We start from the raw sequence: 25579 nt of genomic DNA on the forward strand, positions 1-25579 counted from the left end.
AGGTTTTAAAATAAATATTTAAGTATTGCAAGTCAATAGTTTTATAATTAAGTCTCAATTATGAATTTACAAAAACAGCACATGTTGCCAGCTGCCCTTCTGCTTCATATATCTGGGTTCACAATCTCCCAAACAACCTAAATCTGGAAAAACAAGTGTTGACCCTTTTCTGCAAAACACACACCAGAACTTTTATTACAAACCTATAGGAAACAGAATTCTTTAGAGATAATTGCACTTACGAAGTATCTAACCACAAACAATTCATAGTGCTTGTTTGATTAAGAATGAAGCAGGCTTTAAAATTCAACATTGCAATTAACTGGAGAGAGATCACACAGTGGCACTTCCCAAGATAGGTGACATGAAAAGATTCCAAAAATTTTGTAATTGTGTCTTTTTGATTGAGATATCAGTAAATTTGGGACAAAGAAACATTACCAGCTGACAATAATGGAAGTCATGGTGGACCAGCCTCAATAAGCAGCATATTAGTAAATCTTCAGCAGAGTTCCCTCTTTCTTTATTTAGACATAGTTTAACAGTATTACCCAGACAACCAGAGAACTAATCATCTGGAGAGATGTATGGCAAAAAGACAAAGTTGCATCACTGCTGATCTCTCCACATAATCTTCCACACAAGGGGACCTCGTTAGGAAAGGACTGCAGACAGCCAAAAATTAGCCTTTCGTAGGAAACTCCTTGCCTTCCAAGCAAATAAAGCAAAACATAACACTGCCAAACAGCAAGCCAAGAGATGTAAAACAACACAGATTTCTAACAGTTGATGACTACCTGAGAAAATATACCTAACTCAACAGAAACAAAACAAAAAAAAACTCCCATATTATAACCTTTTAGCCTAATATGTTCAATGTTAAATTATTATCATAGTAACAAAACCTTCAGGCCCTAGATATCATGCAGCACTAATGGGTCAGACTCTTACATTCTGTAAGACAGGCATGAACCACATCATGTTTTGTGTTATCAGGAGCACTGGATTCTAAGCATGTAATTTTTCTTCATTTAGGATCTCCATCCAGTAAAACACTTCAAATACTCTTAGTTACATGAAATAGTTTTGCTGCTTATAATCAGAGGATTGTTATGCTTGGTAGATACTATGCTTATACTTCCTAGTGTCTCCTCCAGTGACTGACTGAACCAAATCCTATGAAAGAACTTGTCTTCTTGCAAACCATACCTCCACAAACTTTGCTGTTTACACAGATGCCTGGCTGCAAACATATTCTGCTATCAAAATGGTTACAGAACAAAACTCCACTTTTTCTGTGGAATAAGTAAGATTTCCTTCCTTCAACTGGTGTGCGCAACAAATCTATACATCTCCTAAATTAAGGAACGATCAGAAGTTAAGCAAAAAAGCCCGAACAACTCATATACACCACCATCACAAAACAGTAACAATTCATAAATTCGCAATCTTAAAAGAAAGTGTAATGCAAAAGTAAAAAATTAACAAATCTTAATCTGAAGCAAAGTACTGTCATACTGTCTTACTCAGCTGTGCTGATGTAGGTGTCAAGGTACTGGCAAAGGGGAGGCTGCAAGGATAGCCTCTGTGAGAAGAGGCATGGGGTTGCTGCATGCTGAACGCAGCCAGCTCCAGTGGACACACCACAGCACACAGCTGAGACCCTCAGATGGTGGTGCCTCAGGGAAAACATGGTTAAGAAAGTGCAAAACACACTGACCACACAGGCAAAACACAAAAAAACACACTGAGAGAGGGGAGAAAGATTAAGGAGTGCAAACACCAGGATCAGAGAAGAAGCTGGAAGAGGTGTTCCAGGCACCAGATCCCCCTGCAATCCATGAAGAATACAATGATGGAAAAGATGTCCATACTGCAGTCTGTGGAGGACCTCACACCAGACCAGGCGGATAGTCTTTGAAGGAATGGTGGCCCATGGAGAGCCCAGACTGGAGCAGATTTTTCCTGAAGGTCTGCAGCCCATGAAAGGATCCACTCTGCAGAAGGAAGAATGTGTGAGGAGGAAGAAGCAGCAGAAAGGATCTATTATAGACTGACCATAAACCACCCTGCACTGCTTGCAGGGAGTAGAGGAGTCGAAAGTGAAGGAGTAAGTGAGCAGCTGGGTGGGAATTTGGGCCTTAGCCAATGTTAACTCGTCAAATCAACAAATGTAATAACCATCTCATGGACTGAACATATGAAAAGGGAAGTGTGAGGTATCATTTTGCAGCTGGGCTATTTAGTCCTTCATAAAGAATTCACAGAACCCATCTATCTAGGTTGCTTTTTTTTGACTAGGCATTTCTTAATATCCAGTACAGCCATTATTGGCAATCATTTTGACCTATAACAATGGAAAAGTCTTTCACTAACTTATGCAGGACTAATAGGGACAAGTATTTCTGGGTAACTTTAATACCCAGCTTCAGACTGTTAACCTACTTAGTTACATGTTTTGGTAACCAGAAGATCTGCCATCTTCTTCACAAAACTAAGGTTTATTATTCAAAAGTAATTTTCTAAGCACTTTCACCTACTTGAAGATCATTTTCAGATAATGTATAGAATACTGGGAAGAATTTCATTCACTTTGCACAAACATTCGGCAGACAGCCTAGGTTTTTTTTTTCCCTCTGTACAGATTTAACACTCATACATTTACTATTCAAAACAATCATAAAGACTGATTCATTCAAAGTTTAGTAAAAGAAAGCATGCTTCAAATAAGCCACCTACTTTAACTAAGACTTCAGAAGCAGCATTTGAGCATGCAGAGGGGTTCAAGAGAATGCAAATGGTCCTAACTATGACTGACTTCCTGTGGTGAAGAAAACATTTTCACATACAGAAACCACAGCCTCAGCTACTAAAAGTCTCCATTCTTACAACAAGGTCAATTAGACCAACTGTGAAGATGATTACATCTTAGGAATCTGTGTGCTACAAGTCCTACTTTTTTCACCTGGGATTCCAGTAATACTCATCTGATTGGTATCTTCTGAGAAAAAGTCAACATGGCCAGATCAGGCATTACTGAAAACAGAGGATCACAAAGCACAAAAAGCATATGCAAGTGGTAAAAGGTACCACATACAAGGCATGGCTTGGCAAAGTTCTAAGGATAGATGGAAATCTCTGTTGAAGTCAAAGAGAGAAATCTGTATTCATATTGTTGCACTGACACAAAATCTGCTACAATACTCTACAGAATTTTACATTGATTTAGGGACAACGCTAAGGACTGTTGCACTGCTGGGCTGTTGGACTGTTTTCGTTTTAATTCACTGATTTGAACTCTATTCTTTTACTCAAACCAGTGAAGACACTTGCTCCTGCTTGCACCTGTTGCATTTCCTGTGGTTCATTTCCCACTGATACAAATATCATGGCCTCAGGGAAGCACTTTTTAACTTAAAATAAATCCAGTAGGTATTCCATGTCACTAATTTGGTTTGTTCCTGCTGCCTCTTGCTTACAGACACCTGAAGTTTGATCATCTCTCCCACAGCTCATCATTTATCAAAGGGAACACAGCTGAAATTCAAGCACTCCAAAATATTAAGTATGAGCAAGACATACCATAGTCCTCTGCAGATCTTCAGAGTAAGTCTGATCACTCACAGAACCAGATGTTTTGTTATCTCCAAATTAGGCACGGACTTCATTTCGCACGGGGGAGGGGCGTCATTTTACCATCTATCATGTTTCTGGAAGCCTTCCTTTCCAATCCAGACAGCACCAATCATGTTTCTGAGTCTGTTCACAACTAAATTTTTGTTACTGTATCACAGGTCTGGCAGGCATTTGTGGGAATGGGAAGGGGGAGCAAGTACGAATGGAGAGGATCACTCTGCAGTGTGATATGCTACTGATGGTATTGATATGCATGAAATAACATACAGCATTTTTCTTTTACAAAAGCATAAACTCCCTGTGTACAATTCTGGATAACAGCCTATCCTTTGAGTTTCAACAAAGCCCTTGGAAAATGAGGGAAATACAAATGTGACACCAGAAAACAAAAGTTACTCAGTAGCTGTGTCAGACAAGCGTTCCTCTGAATTCTGGATAGTGGCTCTTTAAACCCTTGCAAACACACTGGCGACTTCATACTGAATACAACTCTTCATCTACATGGGATTATTTCCTCTCGATACAATCAGAGCAGGTGAAAACCAGATGCTGGGGGTCTGGTTTGCTGGGATTTTTTTTTTAGGGATTTTTGCACAACAAAATTCATTCAACTTTGTAAATCTTAAAAATTTTCTCTGCCTTCCCAAGGGACATAACTCAATAATATGTTGCATACTAGCAACAGACAACAGCACTGCCATACACACAGGTCTTTTGAGTTTTTCCACCCAGTGTTTTTCATTTACACTAGTTGCAGATATTATATGTTCTGGAATTTATACACAGCAAATACACAATGATAAGTAACATGTCATCAAACAGGATGTTTCAATGTTTTAGTGTTTTTTTGTATGTGTTATAAAACATTCAAAAAACTATCATGAACTTGCTTTTAGAAATTGAATCAGTTAGGCGAGTAAAATGTAAAGCACTACAAGATACATACAAAAAGGACACTCACACATAGGGTAAGTTTTTCCTGTGTCAGAAGTTCTTTGGAAGCTTAAAACTGAGACAACGGACAGTACAGAGAAACCAGCAGCAGACTGAATACTACAGGTAAAACACATATGTATTTTTGTTTGCATCATATTCATAAAACCAGTGCTGTAAAAACTCTTTTATTCTTCTAAGCTCATAACTCCAGAACTAAGACATGGAAGATGGCCACAACTGAAAAGTCAATCCAGTATCTCATAGCTGAATCAATTTCTGCATTGTTTACATACGCGTACCTAAAAAATCAAGCCGTATTTATGCAAATATGAGTTCTCTTCTACACAGAGGATCTTGCATTACTCTCCCCAAGAAAAGGTACTGTAGATGAAATAAAAATTACTGCACTGCTTACTAATTATCACTGCAGTAGCTAAAAGAAGGAAAAGCTTTGTGGGTTTTTATCTCAATAATGGATATTATCAACTCAATATTCTAAATATGTGAGTAACATTAACAGTAGTAAGATCTACCGTACAAAAAATGACAAAATAAGTCTGGTATTGTGTTCATCTGCATGTTAAAGACAACACCACCAGGCCACACTTCCTTCTACTGCCATGTGTTTCTTTACATGTAAGAAAAATAATTTTTCTTTCAGGCAGCATTTCTCTATTTATTTTATATTGATAGCTTTATGTTTCTGTCAACTGATTTACTGTTATAATAGTTTCTGTTATGATCAAATGACATTTGCTTTATCAATACTGCTATTAACTGTCTCATTCTCCTTCACTGGACCAATCAACTTACATTCTAATTCTCTATAAAGAAACCTTGATATACACTAACTGCCAGGACTTGAAAATCTCTCTCAGATTTGTGGGCAAGTAGAAATCATTTTCAGGCAAGGGTCATTAATTTTTAAGAAATTTGGAGCCTGTACTTCAAAATTTAGTCCTTGTGGCATGACAGGCCTCTCAAAACCAGAATGAATGGAACAGAATCTATCTGACACTTTGGACTGACAGCTCCATGGCCCTCTGCTACCGCTTGTAGTTTTATTTTCATTGACAACTAACATTTCTGTGACCAGAAGTAAAAACTCTCATGTCAGTCTCTCTCCGCTACCATTCTGGAAACCTTGAGATAAAGTTTCCAGTGGAAAAATGGACTTAAAAGTCAGATGGTTAGGGAGAAACAGAAAACCATAAATAGCTCATCTGGCTGAGAGAAAGTTAAAGGAGTCACATCTGAAGTGACTACAGGATAGGGACAAAACTCTGTTCTCCCTTCACAGGAAACAAAGGTGAAGGGAAAAAAAAAAAATCCAAAAGGTATCAGTGAGAAGAATGGACAGATACAGAAGACAAATTCCCCAGATTGTGGTATAGGAAAATACCCAGCCTCCTTTCTTCCATAGTGGCTGAGTAAGACGTGCTTGTTTCTCAGACAACTCTATTTCCAATTTTCACATCCCTGGAATAGCTGGCTTAGTTTTCTGTTAAGTGTTTCAAATCCATGCGTGAGTGGAGAGTTGTAAAACAGAAGAGAAAGAAAAAGAGTAAAATGGCTTAAGCTCAAACAAGATTATTTTTTAATAAAACCACACTGTGTATAGAGTGTGTTCTTTTATATTGGCAAATAATCCTTTATTTTTCTGAAGAAATTAGGAAGCTAGATTTTTGTGTAACATTGAAAAAAAAACTTTTAAAATCTCTGAAAGATCTTATATGTAGTATACTCATATTTTCTCACAAGAAATACTAACTCAATTCTGAAACCATATAAAACTGGAATATGGGACAGCATTACATTCTTCCTGGTCAGACTGACCCAGCCTTCTCCCAGAACCTTTTAACAAATGCCTATTGTGGAGAGGAAAGTTGAAGATAAAAATACCTGACAAGAGACTGGAACTACTTAAAAAATACATTTTGTAAAAAACCTTCAAAGTGATTTGATGCACATTAACTTTGAAGATGCCACGAGGCAACAAACTCATTTGACAAAATCATGCTGCTTTCTGAACACAGAAACTAATAGACAACATAGAAATTTACATAAGCAGTAAGATTTCTATGAAAGCTTTAATTGGAAAAGAAAAAAAATACTTGAAGTTTCACATAATGAGACCCAAGCATTTATTTCCTTACTAAAAAAAAGAAAAAAAATTATGTTTCCTTCTGAAACTATCATACATATATCTATGATTTTTCTATTTTATCTAGAAAAAAATAAATACGCCCTTAGGAGAAATCTACTGTTGTAGTTTTAGTAAAACAATGATACATGATCTATGAAAGTAACAGTTTTTAATGCATAAAAGCAAGCAGCCACACAACTCCCACAAAAATGTGGTCTCCCAATTCAACAAAGACCAAAATCAGAACACATCCTGACAATACCATAATCTATCATTAGCATTAAATGCTCAGTCCTAAGACTTTTAATTGCAACAAGACATGAAGCTCTGAGACTTAAGACTGGCAAAGTGCTCATTCAGCAGGCATGGACAAGGAGCACATATTTTATACATGCTGGTGCACATAAATCATTGTTTGCTAGCGTAGCTGCGAGCACGCAAAGTAAAACTTACACGTAACTACAAGGTTCCTTTTTAGTTTCTGCATGTGCTGAGGAGTATTTAGACACAGAATCACACATACGTATATATACACACTCACAAAACAAAGCAAAGGATGATGCAAGGAAAGATGGAGGGAGTGTTGTCTTTTCTGTAATTATTTTATGCTTTTTTTCCTAATCAAAATGCATTTTTTTTGGCCTTATTTCTATTTTGTAAAAACAAGGAACTGAAAACAGCAATGCAGCCAATCAGAACCTATCCAGGCACTGCGCAGACACATTTGCTGGAAGTTCTGAACCACCAAACATTTGCAGAAAGACAGTATGGCAACAAGAGACCTTCATTTGAAGTGGAGGCAACAGACATTTCAGCATACTGTGGTTGAAGAGAAGTAGGTTATAATTACTACATATGCAGAGATACCATTCAGAAATATCCTCTCCCCAAGTTTAAAACACACAGATGTCACGAAACAATCTCGAGACGATGTACTTAAAATAGTAATATCTGTTTACAAATTCAAGTTGCTGCTTGGTGGAAACTTGATTTCTGTATCATGTCCCCAAGATACAATCTAATACTAAAACTTATCCTGCGGTAGGTCTACTTTCCAATTACTAGAAGTAAGCATAGAAGGTATATAATTAGTTATGACACTGGGACAGGCATACATGTTTCAACACAGACAGAGCTCTGAACAAACCTCTTGGCAGTATATAACAGAAGAGTTAAACTGAAAGCTCAAAGGCAGGGTATACTCTATTACAGAGAAAAAAAAACAAAAAAAAAACAAAAAAACCCTCCCCAAACCACCACCCAAACACCCTCTAACTTAAAAAATTCTCACACCAAATGATTTTTAAAGGTATGAGCATATTCACCTGGAACATCCTTCATAAGCTGGAGAGAAAAAAATATTGCCCTGCAGCACCAAAATGGGCTATATTACAAATTAAGAATAAGAAACTCAATCCTTTGAATGGTTTCTTTTCTTTTTGTGAAAGGGTGTAATTCTTCCCTAAAGACTACATTATGACAAAACATTTATATAAATCAAAGAAGATTTCTTTAATGATTCTGGGCATGGGATCTTAAATCTGGGATGAAACACCAAATTCTACCAATTCTGAAATAAATTAGGCAAGGATTAAACAAGTAGCACTTACCTTGGCATTAGAAAAAAAAAAAAGAACATTAGTGTCAAACATATATCATCAACATGCCTTCAACCGATAGCCCCTGGAAGGGCCTTCAGGACTAAGTTCACAATAAGTGAACTCTGAGCAGTTCAATTAGGTATTTAGTTTCTAAATTTTTTCATTTAAGAAACCAGCAAGACACCAAATGATATATAATGGGAATGTCCATAAGGATTAACCTTATGGATGTTTTGTTTCATTATATAGATATAATTAGACTTCAACTAGTTTAAATAAGCTTTTTCAGATGTTTGAAAGGGTCTCCTTGCTCTGCCATCTTGCCTACAAAGAAGTAATTTTAATGTATTTTTTTCGAAAGGAAGTCCCATGATCGCAGTTTTCTGTAACAGGGAACATTGAACTTGTCTCTGCAAATGAAATTCTGAGTACATAAATTTGTGGGCAGCTATCTTGGAAAGTATGCCTTAAGTTAAAATTATCATACTTAATAGGCTTTTCCAGGCTGAAATTCATGAAGCTAGTATTTGCATGAGAAACAGTAGTATTTTTTTAGGGTTTTCAAGTGTTTAGGAAACAGCTTACATATTCTTGAAACACAAAACGGACCCGTCAATTTTGGTACCTATTCTATGAAAGTTAACAGCATAGCTTCTTAAATTTCACACTCTTAGATAAAACTAAAACAAAATATACACTGACTTTCCAAAAGGTGTATAGCAATGCTACCTCTGTCAACATAGCTAATGTTACTTAGATGATGTAGGGCTGTCGGCAGAAATATATCCTCTGTCAGCATATTACTCTGCTCTCATGAGACCCGACTTGGGTACTGTGTACAGTTCTGGTGTCAGGACATGGACTGTCAGGTCCGTGCTGTCATGAGACCTGACTTGGGTACTGTGTACAGTTCTGGTGTCAGGACATGCCAGGTGAGGACATGGAACTGCTGGAGCAAGTGCAGAGGAAGGCCACAAGGATGATAAAGGGGCTGGAGCACCTCCTGTATGAGGACAGGCAGAGAAAGCTGGGGCTGCTCAGCCTGGAGAAGAAAAGGCTCATGAAGACCTCATAGCAGCCTTCCAGTGTCTGAAGGGGGCCTACAAGGATGCTGGAGAGGGACTCTTCATTAGGAACTGTAGTGACAGGACTAGGGGTAACAGATTTAACCTTAAACATGGGAAGTTCAGGTTAGATATAATGAAGAAGTCCTTTACTGTGAAGGGTGGTGAGGCACTGGAATGGGTTGCCCAGGGAAGCTGCGAATGCTCCATCCCTGGCAGTGTTCAAAGCCAGGCTGGAAAGAGCCTTGGGTGACATGGTTTAGTGTGAGGTATCCCTGCCCATGGCAGGGTGGATGGAACTAGATCTTAAGGTCCTTTCCAACCCTAACTATTCTGATTCTATATACTATGTCCCATCTAGGCAAAACCTGACAATAACGCCCTTTTTTCTCTTTCAGATACTTACCAAAAAACATGGCCCTTGCCAAATTCTTGGAAAGAGTGTGCTTGTGATGTCACACACACACTGTGTGAGAAAAGGAAATCATCAAAGACAGCGCTTTCCATGAAGAACCCACAGCACCATATGTCTCTTCCCTCTCAAGATGAAAGAGTTCAGTGTTCATTACAACTAGTCACAGGGCTAACATAGCACTTAGGATTATATCATTTAAGTCTTTCTCAGTTAAAACCACTACCTTTAATATCACTCCAGAGCAGCCTGCTTAAGAACTTGAATAGTGGGTGGGTGGGCCACATTCAGCATCAGTTCATGAATACAGCAGGAAAATAAATAACCTAATCTTGGGGAAGAAAGAGACAAAGTTGACAGCATGTGAATCGGCGTCAGAAGTATCAGCCCGTGTTAGACTTGTTTAAATTGTGCTGCCTCAGAAACTACACTGCTACATCTCTCAATCTCAGAAACGCAAAAGTACATTTAGAAAACTAGCCTCCCCTGAAGAGAAGGAAGAGCTCATCTTGCATAATTTGGGGGCATTGATCATGCATGCAAAAGACACTGGTGCCTTTCAAGCGCTGTAAGTAAGTAACCATGTAACACTAGAATGAATAAACACAAAGATACTACAATTCAGTGCACTCGGGAGTTTTAATGCACTTCAGAATAGCAAATAATCATACAGAGCGCTGCACTGATGAACCAGATCAAGTTTTTGCCAACAAAAAACTTTATCTCTTTTTTTGCCCATAAAGGTTGGACCAAGTAATCCTTGAGGTCCCTTCCAACATCGTATTCTATGATTTTATGAAGGCTATCCATAGATTTTGCTATATTAGATACAGACTTGTATTTTGAGAACATTACAGCATACCACAGAATTACATTACTATGCACATTTCCATCCTTTACATCAACATATTACTACATGCTACAGATGACAGTATTATGCAGGGCACACAGGTACTGACAAATACTCAGTTTTAGGTGTTTGTTGTTTTGTTTTTTCCTTCACTCTGGAGCTATCACTTACAATACAATTGCCCTCCTTTTCCAGTTCTTACAAGCCTGTTTCTACTACTGTAGAAGGATGAATGGTTCCCTTTTCAGACAATTTTATTTCCTCAGTTCTATGAGGTTTTGGTTAACTAGCCTGGTGACTCAGATACTGGTCATGAAGTGGCTGTCTTTAGCACAAGACATTAAAGAAACCTTGACTATACATCATGATTCAAGTTCCCATAATCCCTTCAGAGCAAAGGGTTAATACCAAGGCCCTACCAATTTTCCAGCTCTGGTAATTACAACTGGACACTAAGCTCATGACAGCCAAAGGCAAAACACTCCTACTGAAAAATAAATACACAGAAAAGAAACGATCAGGTGATCCGGGTACAGAATCACAGTATATCCATTAGCTTGCAGCCCATGCCATGTTGCTTTAACAACACTGAAAGTGAAATACATACAATTAGGACAGCGCAAATTAGATGACAAGCTGCAAATTCCTACTAAAGGTTACCTTGCAGCAACAGTCTTCAGTAGATATATTCACAAGAATCAGGAACTAAGGAAGTCAAAAGCTTTTATGCCGTTAGTGTGAGATCTGGTACTGACTGCTTTAAAGAGACAGAACCTGTTCCAGCAGCTCACTCTAAACAAACTGCAAATGAAATTTGTTCATTCCATCCTGAACTGCCGCACACACATCCCATATTTCTATTTGAGAAAGGCCCAAGAATGCTATCTGGCTTTAGCCCATGATGCAACTTTGTAACAGAGATTTTTAAGTACCAAAGGCCAAGAGAGATTTTTAAGCACCAAATGAGTACAGGGCAAACTCTCTTATGAAAACACCCACTGCTTCCAATAAAACTATGTAACACCTCAAATACACCCACTTGTACTGTGAAACTGAGCTAAATAGCACCTGTGTCTGTTCACATGGAACTCAGCATTTCTGCATACCTATCTCAGTGATTGGCAACACTTCAATTACATGAATGGTAGTAAAAGAAGTCATCTGCTAAGCAATGTGACTTTATTCTAACTGACCTTCCATTAACCTTTATATAATTTATGAAATTTTCTTACACCTTTTCCCACCATGGTACTGCATTTTGCCAACACCACATATTTTCCCATTATTGTGTGAGTAACCTCAGTTATAAACAGTTATTTTCCCAAGACTATATTACTAGGAACAGCAGTTTCCTAAAGTCTTCAGTCCTGAAGCTATTTCTCACAGAAAATACAGAGATACTTTCTATAACATAACTAACTAAGCCTGCATATTGCAAAAACATTCCCATGACAATATAATCATAATATACTTCAATGTACCTTAAAAAAGCAACAGAACCCAAGATAAATGGTCTGAAGATCCTCTTTTGCAAGCCAATGAAATGTTGAACCATTTTTTGTCATTCTTCTTTTATAAGGTATGACAAAGGGCATAATGTCACACCTTTCATGCAATATTGTCATCATAAATGGAAGTCATCGAGAGATGACTTCAAGGAGAGGAGACTGCTAATTCAGGAGAAAAAATGGGATTCTTCTACAAGTCCACTACACTGCTTTTCCAGGGTGAACATCTATAGGAGTTGACATGGCCGTCTTTAGTTTCGAGAATTAGAGAAGTATCAGAGGATTGGTTGTTAGCAGGTCTCATTATCATTAATGTAATATATTTATAAAACACAAGTTCACCATACTGGCTTTGGTTTAAGTAATGCTCATGAGAATATACCAAAATCACAGAATAAAACAACCATATATTCCTCAAAAGAAACAAAGCAGATTGTATGATAATGTTCAGAAAGAGGCTTTATAATATACAGAACAGATAAGAAAGCTGAAAAACAACAAAGCTAAAATAAGAAATACAAAACTCTAAACAGAAACCAGTATTTGCTAAATGTTATCCTAACATTAAATGGAGGAACAATATTTTGTTTCCTTTCTAGCAGTGCACTAATTTTCATAAACACCTTTCAGGATTGATCTATGTCTTACTTTTAGTCAAGACCCAGAACTGCCCCAAAAGTCTTCTTTGTAGCAAAAATGCCTGTCCTGAAAAGCTTTTATACATACAATTTACATAAAAATATGCATTTATATGTACAAATGTCTTATGTGTGTACTATGTGGATGTATGTATGTGTATATTTATACATTAATACATCCACAAAGACATACTTATCGTATACCCATATACCATAATATATTGTATATATACATACACACACGCACACACACATGAAAGCTGCAGCAGAATTTCTGAAAGTTTTTTATTTCTGCTACAGCTGTACTTTATCTTTCATTACATGCCACTGACACATTCTTTAAAAGCACATTAAATCAAAATCTCTTTCAAATTTAAAACAAAAGAAACACGCGTAATTATATTATTATGAGACTAAATCGGTGTTGCTTTGTTATAAACTTACCATTACAAGAGCAAAAACCATCCTGAAAACCAATTACACTTAAAACTGAAGTCTGAAGGTGAACAGCTGTATTGCTCACATACTTGAGGCTTAAATCTGTAATGGTGAGGACAAGAACAGTTCTCTTTACTTCACCACTCTGCAAGTTTCTCTCTTGAAACTGTTCAGTCTAATGTGATTAGATTCTTCATAGGCCTGGTAACAACTGCATGAGAAAAGTGATTTTTTTTGGCCCTCACTGTTTGACAGTGGGAAGACATCAACTGCCCATAATGTTCCAGGTTTACCTAATGTGCTCACAGATCCTCTGTGTAGACCAGTGACTTCCAAATAATGCAGAGAACTCACAGTATGCAAAACTCATCCCCCCATATGCCCACACCTATGGACGGTATTCCACACACAAGTAACGTGAGAGACAGGGAAGGTACGCAGAGAAGGAAAGAGGCAAGCATCCTGCCTGCTGCTATGGTGACTCAATATAGTAAGCCTTTTCAAGCTCCTTGCCCGTTACACTATCAGCCTCACCCACCTCTTTCCCTGCCATTACCAGCATCACAGAGTTTTTCCTCGTATTTTTAATCAAAAGACTACTATTAAAGTATTCACAAAAGCTACCAATCAGCAGAAGACGATGAAGAGCTTCTTGCCACTTCTTGACCCCCCAAGCCAAACCATAAAGAACCAAGTAGCTTACTCCCATCCTTGCTGCCCTCATACTGCCAACAGTGTTCTGAAAAACACTAAAAAAGGATGCATGGCTGCACTGTGTCTGAGTGACCACTCAGCAATTGAAGAACTTCTTGTTTATGGAATCTGATATTATAAATAACTGAAATGCACCATCTTATAAATTCAGTGCTGATATGCAAGGTTATTACAGATTACATGTGGGTAAGAGGAAAGATTGTAACTTCCATTCCAGAGGCAAAAAGTCAAAAAAAAGCACACAGTTTAAGAAGCAGGAACATTTAAATAACACATAACTTACCTGCTACTGCTTCCTGCTCCTACTTTCTTGCTGTCTTACCATGTCTATTGTATCAACTCAGACTTAATTCCCCTAGAAGTCTTTAGTTAATGTACCATTTCAGACACTGCTTTTTAATATTTGCACCAAAGTGCTGACAAAAACTTACTGCCAGTTTTGTATTGAAGAACATAAATTCCTCAACCTCTTCACACTGCTTATATAGTCACTTAGCCAACTGGCCTGTAGTGCCATTTATTTTGAGCAGGTGTTTTGTATGGGACATCAGAAACAAAGTACCTTCAAAAGCCAACTCAAAATACAACAGCTAAGTGAAATACAGTCATGGCCTAGCACAGAAGAAACCTGTAAGTTTTCACTATTAAGTAATTTCTCATAATATTCGCTAAATTTCACTAACTTGTAGCATCTTTAGCAAACCAGCAAAACATTTCCCACAATCCGCTTTAGGATTCTCATTCTGTAAATTTAAGTATTATCAGTAGGCCTTCAGAAAAATATAGTTGGCATCTGATTAGCATAAAAGCGCTGCCCAGCTGTATTGTAGACTACACATTACTGTACATAACAATAAGTGTTCCAACATACAGACAGGGTGTATGCCCATTTGATTAGTACTAGGAATATACCAGTCACTTCACACTAAGGTGAATAACAAAACCTTTTTTTAATAAAACTGGCATATTGCCACAACAAAACCAGTGGATTTAGACCAGTAAGAGTCTATCAAAACAACTCCAGAAGTAATTACTCAGCAATACAAATGGACATGTATTAACAATAAAGGGGAAAAAAAGTGCTTTCAGGGAAGTCCATGGCCATGGCAGGGAGGAACTAGATTATCTTAAGGTCCTTTCAAACCCTAACTATTCCATGATTCTATGATTCTAAGTATTTCCCCTGGATCAAAAATGGCACTAATCAGGACTTCCAAAGCAATTTATCTTAAATTTATTATACTGCAATTCAATTTCGAATTAGTTTTAATGTAAAAAACACCAGGCTAGTTGCAGTAAAGAGAAGTGGTTCATCATGCTGAGCGCATCTTTTTAAATGTCAAATACTACATTTCAACAGGAAAATGTACCTGATTCCTAACTGGCCCTTTCATCTTTGATTTGGAAGCCATGTAGTAAGTTTTAGACTCATCAAAGCTAGTATCAGTCTAGTAATGAAATGATGTTTTAAACTAAGGGCACCATGACATTTGTTCCAGCTCATGTTTGAAGATTTTGTTCCATTTAAGTATTTGTGTAATTCAGATCACAAAATCAGCTTCTCTTTCAATCTGGGAAAAGCATTACATGCTTCCAATGTTCAAACAAAGAAAATAAAAACATTATTTTTGTTGAATTTTCTCTCAAACACAATTTTCTTTAATGCACTTGTTTCTAGAATCAGCTACTTTTCTGCTCGTCACTTTGGCTTCTATGTTATGAACTAAAGCAAAAGCTGCAGCCATGCTTCACTTCTTTCATATCAGAAATGCAGAGAAAAAACTAAAAAGCTCAGAACTCCTGTTAATGACAACCACAGACATTTTGAAGATGTCAACCTAAACAGTGCATCTTTAGCAATGAAGCTGTAAGAATTTTCCTGTGGCCTATCACCTTTAAAATCCTCTTAGCGTGCCATATGCAAAGTGCAAAGGAGGTGACTAGATTTTATTCAAGTTTCACATAACTTCACTGACTTCAATGGCTTTATTACCACTTTCAGCTTTGCCATGAATGCAACCAACACTAGATCCTTATGCTTTACATTGAACTAAGTGGAGTTATTATAGTTTAACTATAAATCTGTAGGTCTAACTTTGTTTTGACCAAAATATCCAAAATATTATGAAAGCCATATGAAGTTATGTATAATATTCTAATGAAAAGGTAATTAAGATGCATGCTAAAAGGTCAACAAAGAGAGGTCACTAATAAGCATATATTTTTTCCCATTGTAGAAACTGAGAGCTGAGGTTTCAGCTGGATTTAACAATGTAGGTAAGATGGGCTACACAGGACTTTTAGAGGCCAAATGTATATGAATATTGCATTGGACTAAATGGAAGCTGTGCCTTAGCAAAATGAGAAAGCAGTGTCCTAACTAATGATTTTGGCTTTTTGGGTGGCGAATGTAGAAGAAACTACTTAGATGCACCTAGATATCCTCAACAAAATTTATGCTTCAGACAAAACTATGTCAATGTTTTTACAACACCAAGAGTGAATTTGAAACTTTGCTAACAGGAATATTTTTAAATACATTGTAACGTCTATTATTTGCTGACTTCTTTTTTTCCCAATTTGATAGGATTTTCAGGTTTTGATCGAAAAATGAGTAAACAGCAAAAATAGTCATATAGTGCATTACTGAGGTCTCCTTAAGTACATTTTATCCTGACAGATTAAAAAAAAGGAAAAGCAGTATATTTCTTAAGTCATAGAAAACATTTTTTCACCTTGTAAGTGGCACTTAAATGAAACTAACATGATTGACAAGTACCTCACAAGCAAGCCTTGGCAACACTTAATGCAAGTCCATCTCTTCGGTGTTTTAAGAAAAATTCAGTCACAACTGTTTGTCTTTGCAATAACTCCTACAAAGCTCATTAGTGCCAGTCTTGGTTTATCCCCCCATGTTGTGCATTTATCCCTGGGATGCATTATCAACATGTGGCACATGTCCTTGACATGCACAGAAGAGCTGCACCCCAGGATAGCAGCATGCATGACAATAGTGTTGACTCTTACTCCTTTATGGTTGCTGGGATGTAACGGAGAAATTTAATAACTGTGACAGTAGGCCTTTAGGTTTTTCCTTGCCTTTCCAGACAGTGAAGCTGCACAGACACTAATGAAAGGTTAAATGAATAGGAATAGCTGACAAGAGGTACAATAAAGAAGGGACTTGGTAATCCACAGACACTGAGCAGAGATCCTCGGCTCAAGCAGAGAAAGGACAGCACATCGTCGAATCACAATATTTAAAACAGCTTGCTATACACAGAGGCTTTTGTGTCTGGGTACATGTCTAGCTTTGGAAAAAAAGAAAAGATACTGAAAAGAAATTTCAGCATGGAGCACTTTGGCAAATGTCAGGTCACAAAAAGGGAAAAATGTTTTGTATCTGCTGTTACATCTTTGTATTCAACATTAAAAAGCACTGGCTAAAAATAAAAGCACAAATCACAACTTTCAAAAGAATGCATATTTGACAAATATGATAAAGTTGCAACTGATTCAGTGTGATTCCAGTGACAGCATAATGTGTGTTGTACCTACACTCAGCTTCATTTACAGCTGATAACAGTCTGTAATACACTTTCATACCATCTAAAACTTTCCCCATACCTGAAGAGTTCTAACAGGCCTAGCTTCCTAAGTTTTATATGCAGCAGAACTGTAGACATAACCAATTGTACAGTGCACCAGACCATGGTGACTTAAAAACTTTACAGTGGTAAGCTTATGCGATTTGATTTCTTTTGGCTTGTGACTTTAAAATCAGCATTATGAGCATTCTGTTTTTCATAATTAAAAATAATTGCAATGGCCAGCCATGTTTTTAAAACTTCTCTAGCTTTTTATAGTATTCTACAAAAATTTAAGTACATAGTTAAACATTGTAACTACATGGGAAAAAACAAAACAAAACAAAACAAAAGCAAAAAAAAAAAAAACAAAACAAAAAAAACCACCAAAACCCCAAAACTCTCTAAAGTAACAAATCAGAAACAAATCTGATTGAACTTACCCAAATTTGTGGGTTTTTTACATAAAGTATTTAAACACAGAAGTGCTGAAATAGATGCTGCAGATGAATTCTCTCAAACCCCTTGATTTACCTGGAATAAAAGTATTTGCCTATGTATATGGAGTATGAAATATACATATTTATAACGTGGTGAGAGTACTATGGAAAGATTCTAAAATGAGAGAAGCTCTTTGAACAACCACATTAAATTACAGAAGAACTCCTGAGTGTACTAAGATTCTAATAATCAACAAATAAAGGCTTTTACTAGCAAGGCACATAATTACAGCTACTGTGCAAGAGATAAAGGAGACAAATCTGGTAGTTTATCTCACTGGATCATACAATTTGCTTAAATGGTAAATAAGTTTGTCCAATGTAATGCTTGCAAAAGCTGCCATATGAATATTAAGCAGCAATTATGATCAATGCCTTTTCAGAACACGTATGTCAGAATTTAGGTGAGATGAAACTGACACAGAACACAAGGTTTAAACAGATGCTTTTTATTAAGCTATGTTAAATGCTACTCTTCCAAATTAAATACAAGTTCCTGGCTAGATTAGGAAGTGATACACATTTCTAAAATGACAGATACAACCTAGTTGTTTTGTGTTTTCCTAACACATACTAATAGTGGATATCAAATCACATCAAAAGCCCTGTGCAAACCTGTAGACTGGAAATCAGGACTCTTTCATTAAACAATATTCAGTTAACAAAAGACTTCAGATTCTTGTGACAGTGTTCAATGTGCAAAAGGAAAAGGGCCACTGTCAGAAACTCCCACCTTTTGGGGGAAAAAAAAATATAAATTTTGGTTTTGCATAAAATCCAGTGTTTCACTTGGAGTTGTTTTAATGTAATTACTTTGCTGTTGGTCATTTCTTTTTGCCTGAAATTGACAGGATCTGCAGTCAGCCCAAATCCCACTGACATCCATGTATATATATGTAAGGTAGAACAAAGCCTCTTCAAAGCCTAAGTAAGTTGTAAACCTTTAGCTCAGAAAAAAGTTAGCAATCAGCCTTCCCTTATTCAGAACACTTTTCCCCTTTGTCTTACCTATTGCATATCTAATAAAATAAAGAAGCTCTGTCTAGCTCTTCAGAAAAGCTTAACTGATCAATGATCCTTTACAGTTCCTTCCCATTTTTAAAAGCAATACTGAGAGAGAGCTAGAGCAGTATTTCCCTTACATAATAAGTGTACTTGTTTTCATTCAGCAATGTTTTCAATTCTGTAACTTGAAAGTATGTGGATAATATGTGACAACATCTGCGATGAAATACAGAACATTAAATACTACTTATTATTGTGCAGCATACTAAAGACCCTCTTAATTTCCAACTCACATTTACTAAATTCTAGTTAGAAATCTTACATTGTTTGGCAGCCTAGCCATGTATGTACTTGAACACACACACGCACACTCCATTCCATTTTCCAATTACTAAGAGCAAAAGAATATAAAAAAGAATGATAGATAATACCATAGCCCCATTTCAGAACCCAGGTTTTTTAAGTACAGAGTGTTCTAGTTCAAAATCAGTGTTGGTATACACTGTTTTTTCCAGAGAACCAGTAATGCCAGGAGTAATTTGCTGACTGTATTTTCACCTACCATAATATTTACACATACCATTTGTAATGGCTTTTATTGTTTAATCTCCACTGCATTTCAGCATTGGATACTATGGTATTACAGTTATTTAGAAGGCTATAAATAACATAGTTGGCATGTGCAATTGATATTTAAAATGTCTTACCACAACTGTAAAAGCCTCATTACAGACTAGCAAATCAGTTCTAACAAGCAAGTTCAACTGACAAATACCAAAGCAAACCTGCAGTCTATGCTGCAAGCATGTTTGTTTTATTTAAACGATACACATTTAATGTGGTGTGCAACGGACCATCCATACAGACTATAAATAAGAAAGCAAACTTCCAAAGTAATACAGCTGTGAAGTTTTCTAAAATAAAACTTAAAAAAAAAAGAATTCTGAATAACCACAGAAAGAATAGCTCACGTTCCCCTCCCCCTCTTATGAGCTAGTGTCCAATTTCTTCTTTTCTGAACAGCTATATTATCCAACTTAAGTTGCTCTGCTAATTTCAGTCCCATAAGGACTAACTTGGAAGGCAAAAAAGTACTAGAAAAGATCAATTTGCTGGGAAAGATCAAATAAGAAAACTGTGGGGACAGCACCAGGTCAGAGTGTGAAGAACTAAGCAGACCTGTTCTTCATTAACTTAAGCTCTCTTGGGAGGTCACACACTACCTGTCCATGGGCTTATTGAACCGCCTAACCCTCATCTCTGTACCATTCTTCTGGGCCCAAGTGAATCATATCCTGCTGCTGACAAGTTAGCAGGGGACTGCGGCTGCAACATGAAAGTACTTTTCTTTCTTGTCTAAATCAGGCAGATTTTTGAAAAGACGACACAGCACTGACTTGTGACATGGCAAGATGAAATGAGAGGTCTGGGCTGGTCTTCGAGCTGTGCAGATAAAAGTAATCAAATGACACTCCTGGAATGCAAATTGGCATTCTTGACTGCAGCAATTGCACAACCATGAAACATCTCTGACAGCAAGCAAGATTAGGACAAAATGTTATGTAAAGCACTGAACTCAAAAACGCACCAGAAAATTCAAACTGTAACACTTACATTTTAATATACAGTCATCTCTGCTTTTGTCTGTTCCTTTACTTTCTTTAATATAATCACACACACACCCTTCACAAATACCTCAGTAACAAAAATTCATTGTGGTTAAAGGTATAGATCTGCTCATTTTGCCCCCTAAAATACCACAGTGTTGTATTCTTACAAAATAACACCAAGGCAGCGTTTTTCTGTTATATGTGTAAGATGTGTGCTTAAGGAACACTTTCACAATCTCAGGTCTTAACAGAGTTTCAAGATTTGCCCGTAACAAATTAGTTTATAAATTACATTTAGATTTTCTTTTGCATCTGGATCAGGTAAAGATGGATAATTGGAAATATTTAGTGAATAAATTTTAAAATTCATGTGCTTTAAAAATTTAAAGCAGAACATATATAGACATATATGGTTAATACCAGCCAGCTTAAAATGAAACTGCAGTGTATCGCACAGCTCATATAGCCCATTAAATTTCAGATTAAAAATTCCTGCAATTTTTGAGGGCAAGGAAAGTTCCACATGCTTTTACAGGAACTTGGTACTCTTGTGCAGACCTGCTGATCAGGCTTATTAAATATTACTGTTTGAAATGAACTCAGTAAACTGTTAACATTGACAAAAAATGCTACCCCATGTTAAAATTCATCTATGGAGATGGGTTATAACACAGAAGGGAAATGTAAGATAATGAAAAATAAAAGCCCACGTCCACTGAAAAATGTTTCATTAACTCCAATGCACAGCTAACATACCAGTTAAGAAAAAAAGTATGTAGTATCCTGCTTTGATTTCTTACTTAAAAATAGCTTCAAACCATTTTAACTGTCGGCCAGACATACACACAAAAAGACACTCTTTGCCACTTTAATCCTGGGTACACCAGATTATTACATGGTATCTTCTGTGCATCAATTTTACAACAGCTTAACTCCAAGGTAAATGGGAATCATCATAAATTGCATGCTGCTTTCAAAACCACTTTCATTTCTGTCAGCGTTACTGTAACCACAGTCCTGGGCACATGCTGCTTCCCCCCCCCCCCCCAATTTTTTTTTTGTGTGTGTGTGTGTTGCCTACATTTGACAGTTGCATCTCCTACACTCCAATTGTGGATTTGATCACTGAAACAAGACATGTCATGTTAGGAAGAGAAGAAAATACAAATAATCCATCTCAAGCTCTCCATTCACACAGACATACACTGTATCTATAGTTTGAGTGCTGTGTATACATACATACATATACACGTATGTATACACATGTATACATACACGTGCGTGTGCATGTGCATGTATGCATATTCAAAGCACACACGACAGATACATAGCATCCCTGGAGCGAGGTGAAAAAGCTGACTAAAAGCAATGCAGTAGTCAGAAATTGAAAATACACTACTTCACTGAATAAGGGCTGATCACTGCTCAGCACTGAGGTCAATCCACTTGTTAACAGGAACAGTTATAATTACACGTTTAGGCATGGCTGTAAACGTGCCTGTTCTTCGCAGCTGTTTAACTTATCTTCACATCGCAACCCAGGCAAACAGTCAAACTAGGTCCTCGGTCATTGTAATTTTTTTATTTTTAGAGATCGTGAAAGCCCCAACCCTGCTTTGCAAACCCCCTGCTGTAAAGGAGACGTACATTTGCACAGCGCATGAAATACGCAGGAAAAAACTCGCTCGAAGTTGCTTTTGGGGGCTTCCTCCCTCACAGCGCATCAGCCTAACTCTGCAAGTTCTGCTAACAGCCACTGATTGGAGAGGTGCAAACTGCAAGCGCATGCACAACAAATATAGTTACAGAGGTAAGGTGGATTTACACTTCTGCCTCCCTGCCGCAGGCGTTGCTTCACATGCACACAGCTCCTTGCTCCGCTCTCAAACGTTACCTTACATTGTGTGCAAACCTTAGTCATTTCCGAGCAGAACGTGGTGTCCAAAAGAGACCAGATCACCGCATGTCCTATTCAACCCCACTCCACCTTCACTCTCCATCCCTACGTACGCACATTTTTTTTTTTAACTTAGCCCCTCATCTCTAATGGAGGTAAGGAGGCGGTAAAAAGCATGTGGCCATCCTATTTCAACCCCCCAAACTCACTTAAAACTTTAGCACAGCCTCTTAGTCTTTTTTTCCCCCAATCCACGCAGCACAGGGCTGGTTTATTTATTTATCATCCTACTTCTTCTCTTTCCCCGGCTCCTTGTTTATTTGAAGGCTGAAGCACACCGGATAGCGAGCTGGGCTGCTTGTGTTACTGCACAATTTATTAATCAAATCAAACCAAAGTAAAAGCTAGAATGAAAACGAAAGGCTGCTGGAAACTTCTTACCATCTCTGCATGCTGGTTGTCAAGTGCACCCCCTGTCTCTCGATCTCCTCTCAGCGGCAGTGCCTGCACCCTTCCTTCTGCCTCTGGGCTCTCAGCGCCTCTCGCTCTCTTTCCCCCTCTCTCCTTCTCTACTACCACCCCCCGCAACCCCCCTCCCTTTCAGGTGATTTGAGCTAAAAAAATAGATTTTAAAAGTAAAAATATTCCCCCCTCCCCCACCACCCCTCCCTCCCCCCCCCCCCCCCCCCCCAAAAAAAAAGCAGCAGCGAGAATCTCTCTCTCCGCCCTTTTTCTCTCTTCCAAAACTTCAACCCCCAAAGTTCAGTCCGAGCAGGAAAGACGAAGGACGAAAGAAAGAGAAAGAAAGAAAAAGAGCTTTGGGCAGAGAGCTGGAAGTGATGGAAGGAGGGACCCAGGTTCGGGTCAGAGCCTCCACAGGTTGGTTAGTTGTTGGGTTGTTTGGCTAGGGAAGGGGAGGCGGCGGGGTGACGCTGCGAGTAGGTCTGCGAGGGCAGCGTTGCTCCTCCGAACCCCACGCTCTCGAGCAAGGGAGGCAGGCAGAGAGCCTGAGGGAAGGAGTACTGGGAGGAGGGGGGCGGGGGGGGAGAGTGTGGGGGTGCGAAAAAATTACCCCTTCTGCCTCGTCCCTCCCGCCCAAACTTTCTGTCCCAGGCAGGGGCTGCGGCAGCGGCCGCCCGCGCCCACAGCTGTCAAAAACGCCCCGCGGCTGCCGCCAACTTTGCGGTAAGGGCGACCGGCGGTGCCGCGCGGGGATAGCCGCCCCTCTGCCTCCCGCTTCCCTCTTCCCACTTTCTCCTTCCCGCTCCTCCGCCCGGTTCCTTCCCGCAGCGGCTGCAGTCTCTCCCGCTGCTTCTCACTTACGAGCTCCAGGCGCTGCTGGAGCGAGCGGGAGAGAAAGCTAGGAGAAAGGTGGAGGGAGGGCTGAGACAGGGGAAAAGACACGACGGAAAATAAAGCGTAGCCCAGAGGAGGGAGTAAGGAACCGAGGGGGAGAGGGGAGAGCGTTAGAAGGGAAGCGAAAAGTTAGACAGATGGAAAGTTTTCGCTTGTGGTGCCGGTTTCCCGCTTCCCACCCATTGCTCCATCAGCTCCCGGGGCTCTGCTGCGGCGGCGGCTGCTGCTCGGTGTGGGATCTGAAGAATTTTTTTGTCAAAGGGTGGGTTTTTTTCGGGGGGGGGGGGGGGGGGGAAGGGGAGGCGGGAGGAGGTGAGCGGTCACGGTTGTACGTTTGCAGGGAACAGACAAGAGTCACATCTGTGTGTGACACGCCGCCAAACCGAGCGAAACCCTGCCCCAGCGACGCCGACGAAACGCAGGCGCTGCGGCCCTCCGCGCGCAGCCACACAACGGCCACCGCGCGCGCCACCCCTGAGGGAGCGCGCGCGCTGGGAAGGTGGCGGGGGCAGTGGGGAGTGAGCGCCGTTCCGCGCCCTCCCGCGGCCGCACACGTACCACCGGGCGCTGGGCTTGACCCAGCGCAGAAGGTAGGTGCTGACGTTAGCTGCTGGTCGCGGCGGCCGCCTCCCTGCCTGGTCCGCGGCTCGGCCGGAAAAGGGCTGCGGGCCGCTCGTCCCCGGCTTGGCGCCCTTTCTTCCCCTGCGAAACCTTCCCTTATCCCCGCTTGTGGCCGCTTTAAAGCATTCTCCTGCCTGTCCCCCCGCTCTCACGGCGTCGAGGGGTTGGGAGACACCTAATACGCCGCCTGGGTTGCTGGGCAAAGGGAAGGTGACGGGAGGCTGTCATGCTTTAGACGTGCTATAGATACCGGCAGCCGAGCCTGTTAGGCCACCCCTCGTGTCCTGCCTGTGAAAAAATGCACTGGGATGCGCTAGTTCAACCCAGATCGGCTCCCTTCCGCAGCCTCTGTATAAACACGAGAGTAGGAATGACTGTTTAGAAAGTGAGCATTAGGAGAACTTTTCAGGTAACATGAAATACAAATACCAGGATATATTGTAATCTCCCTTTTGGTGTGGATGGACATTTTAATGACCTCACTGGCACGGAGGAGAATCGACAGATGAGTCAAGTGTGTGAAATAGGTAGCTACTTAGCCCTTCTGATTTTATCTAATCTTCTGAGGACTAAAACCACATCGGACTCTCAATGTAATGAACAGCATGTCCCTGTGAATCACCAAGTTTCTATGCTTTTCACCATATTTTGCCATCTTTGTGCATTTCCAATGTATGTTGGAAGAGGGAAGGGTAAATTATCAGTATCAATATCAAAACCAGCTTTTCACAAAAACTGGCTGGCTATATGTCAACGTTATGTGTGTTTCTGTGGAAACTTAGTTGTTTTCTGGGTATGTGTCAGGTACCTTCATTAGACATATTATCAGCTTATGGACAGGATTTTTTCAGTGTCCACACTTGATCAGGATTAATTTCGAATCTTGAGCTCAACGAGCATGTTTCAGGCCCTAGACAGCCATTCAAAAGGATTTTGCATTTTTTAGGATTTAGTTGTTTGGGTTTTTTTTATACAAGTTCCATGACCAACTTGAGTAACTTGTGGTCATTTAAAATTTCACAGGACTAATTAAGCCATGATTTGCTGTGTTTTCTGTCAA

General features: G+C 39.1%; 1 protein-coding gene across 4 annotated transcripts in view; it reads right to left on the minus strand.

Annotated features, from left to right (window-relative positions):
* BNC2 (basonuclin zinc finger protein 2) overlaps positions 1-24360 on the minus strand; it is a 338371-nt gene extending 314011 nt beyond the window's left edge. For 2 of the 4 annotated variants that reach the window (XM_057406295.1, XM_057406294.1), the window contains exon 1: positions 22984-23107. In XM_057406295.1, the coding sequence (XP_057262278.1) occupies positions 22984-22986 (3 nt within the window). In that variant the 5' untranslated portion in view covers positions 22987-23107. Of the gene's footprint in view, positions 1-22983; positions 23108-24077 lie in introns of those variants that run through there. The other 2 variants (XM_057406293.1, XM_057406297.1) reach the window with 1 other exon arrangement.
* Positions 24361-25579: the final 1219 nt, after the last annotated feature.

Source organism: Pezoporus wallicus, unplaced genomic scaffold (assembly GCF_028554395.1).
Source record: "Pezoporus wallicus isolate ANWC-B61680 ecotype Strahan unplaced genomic scaffold, APGP_CSIRO_Pwel_v1 contig_2132, whole genome shotgun sequence".
NCBI lineage: Eukaryota > Metazoa > Chordata > Aves > Psittaciformes > Psittacidae > Pezoporus > Pezoporus wallicus.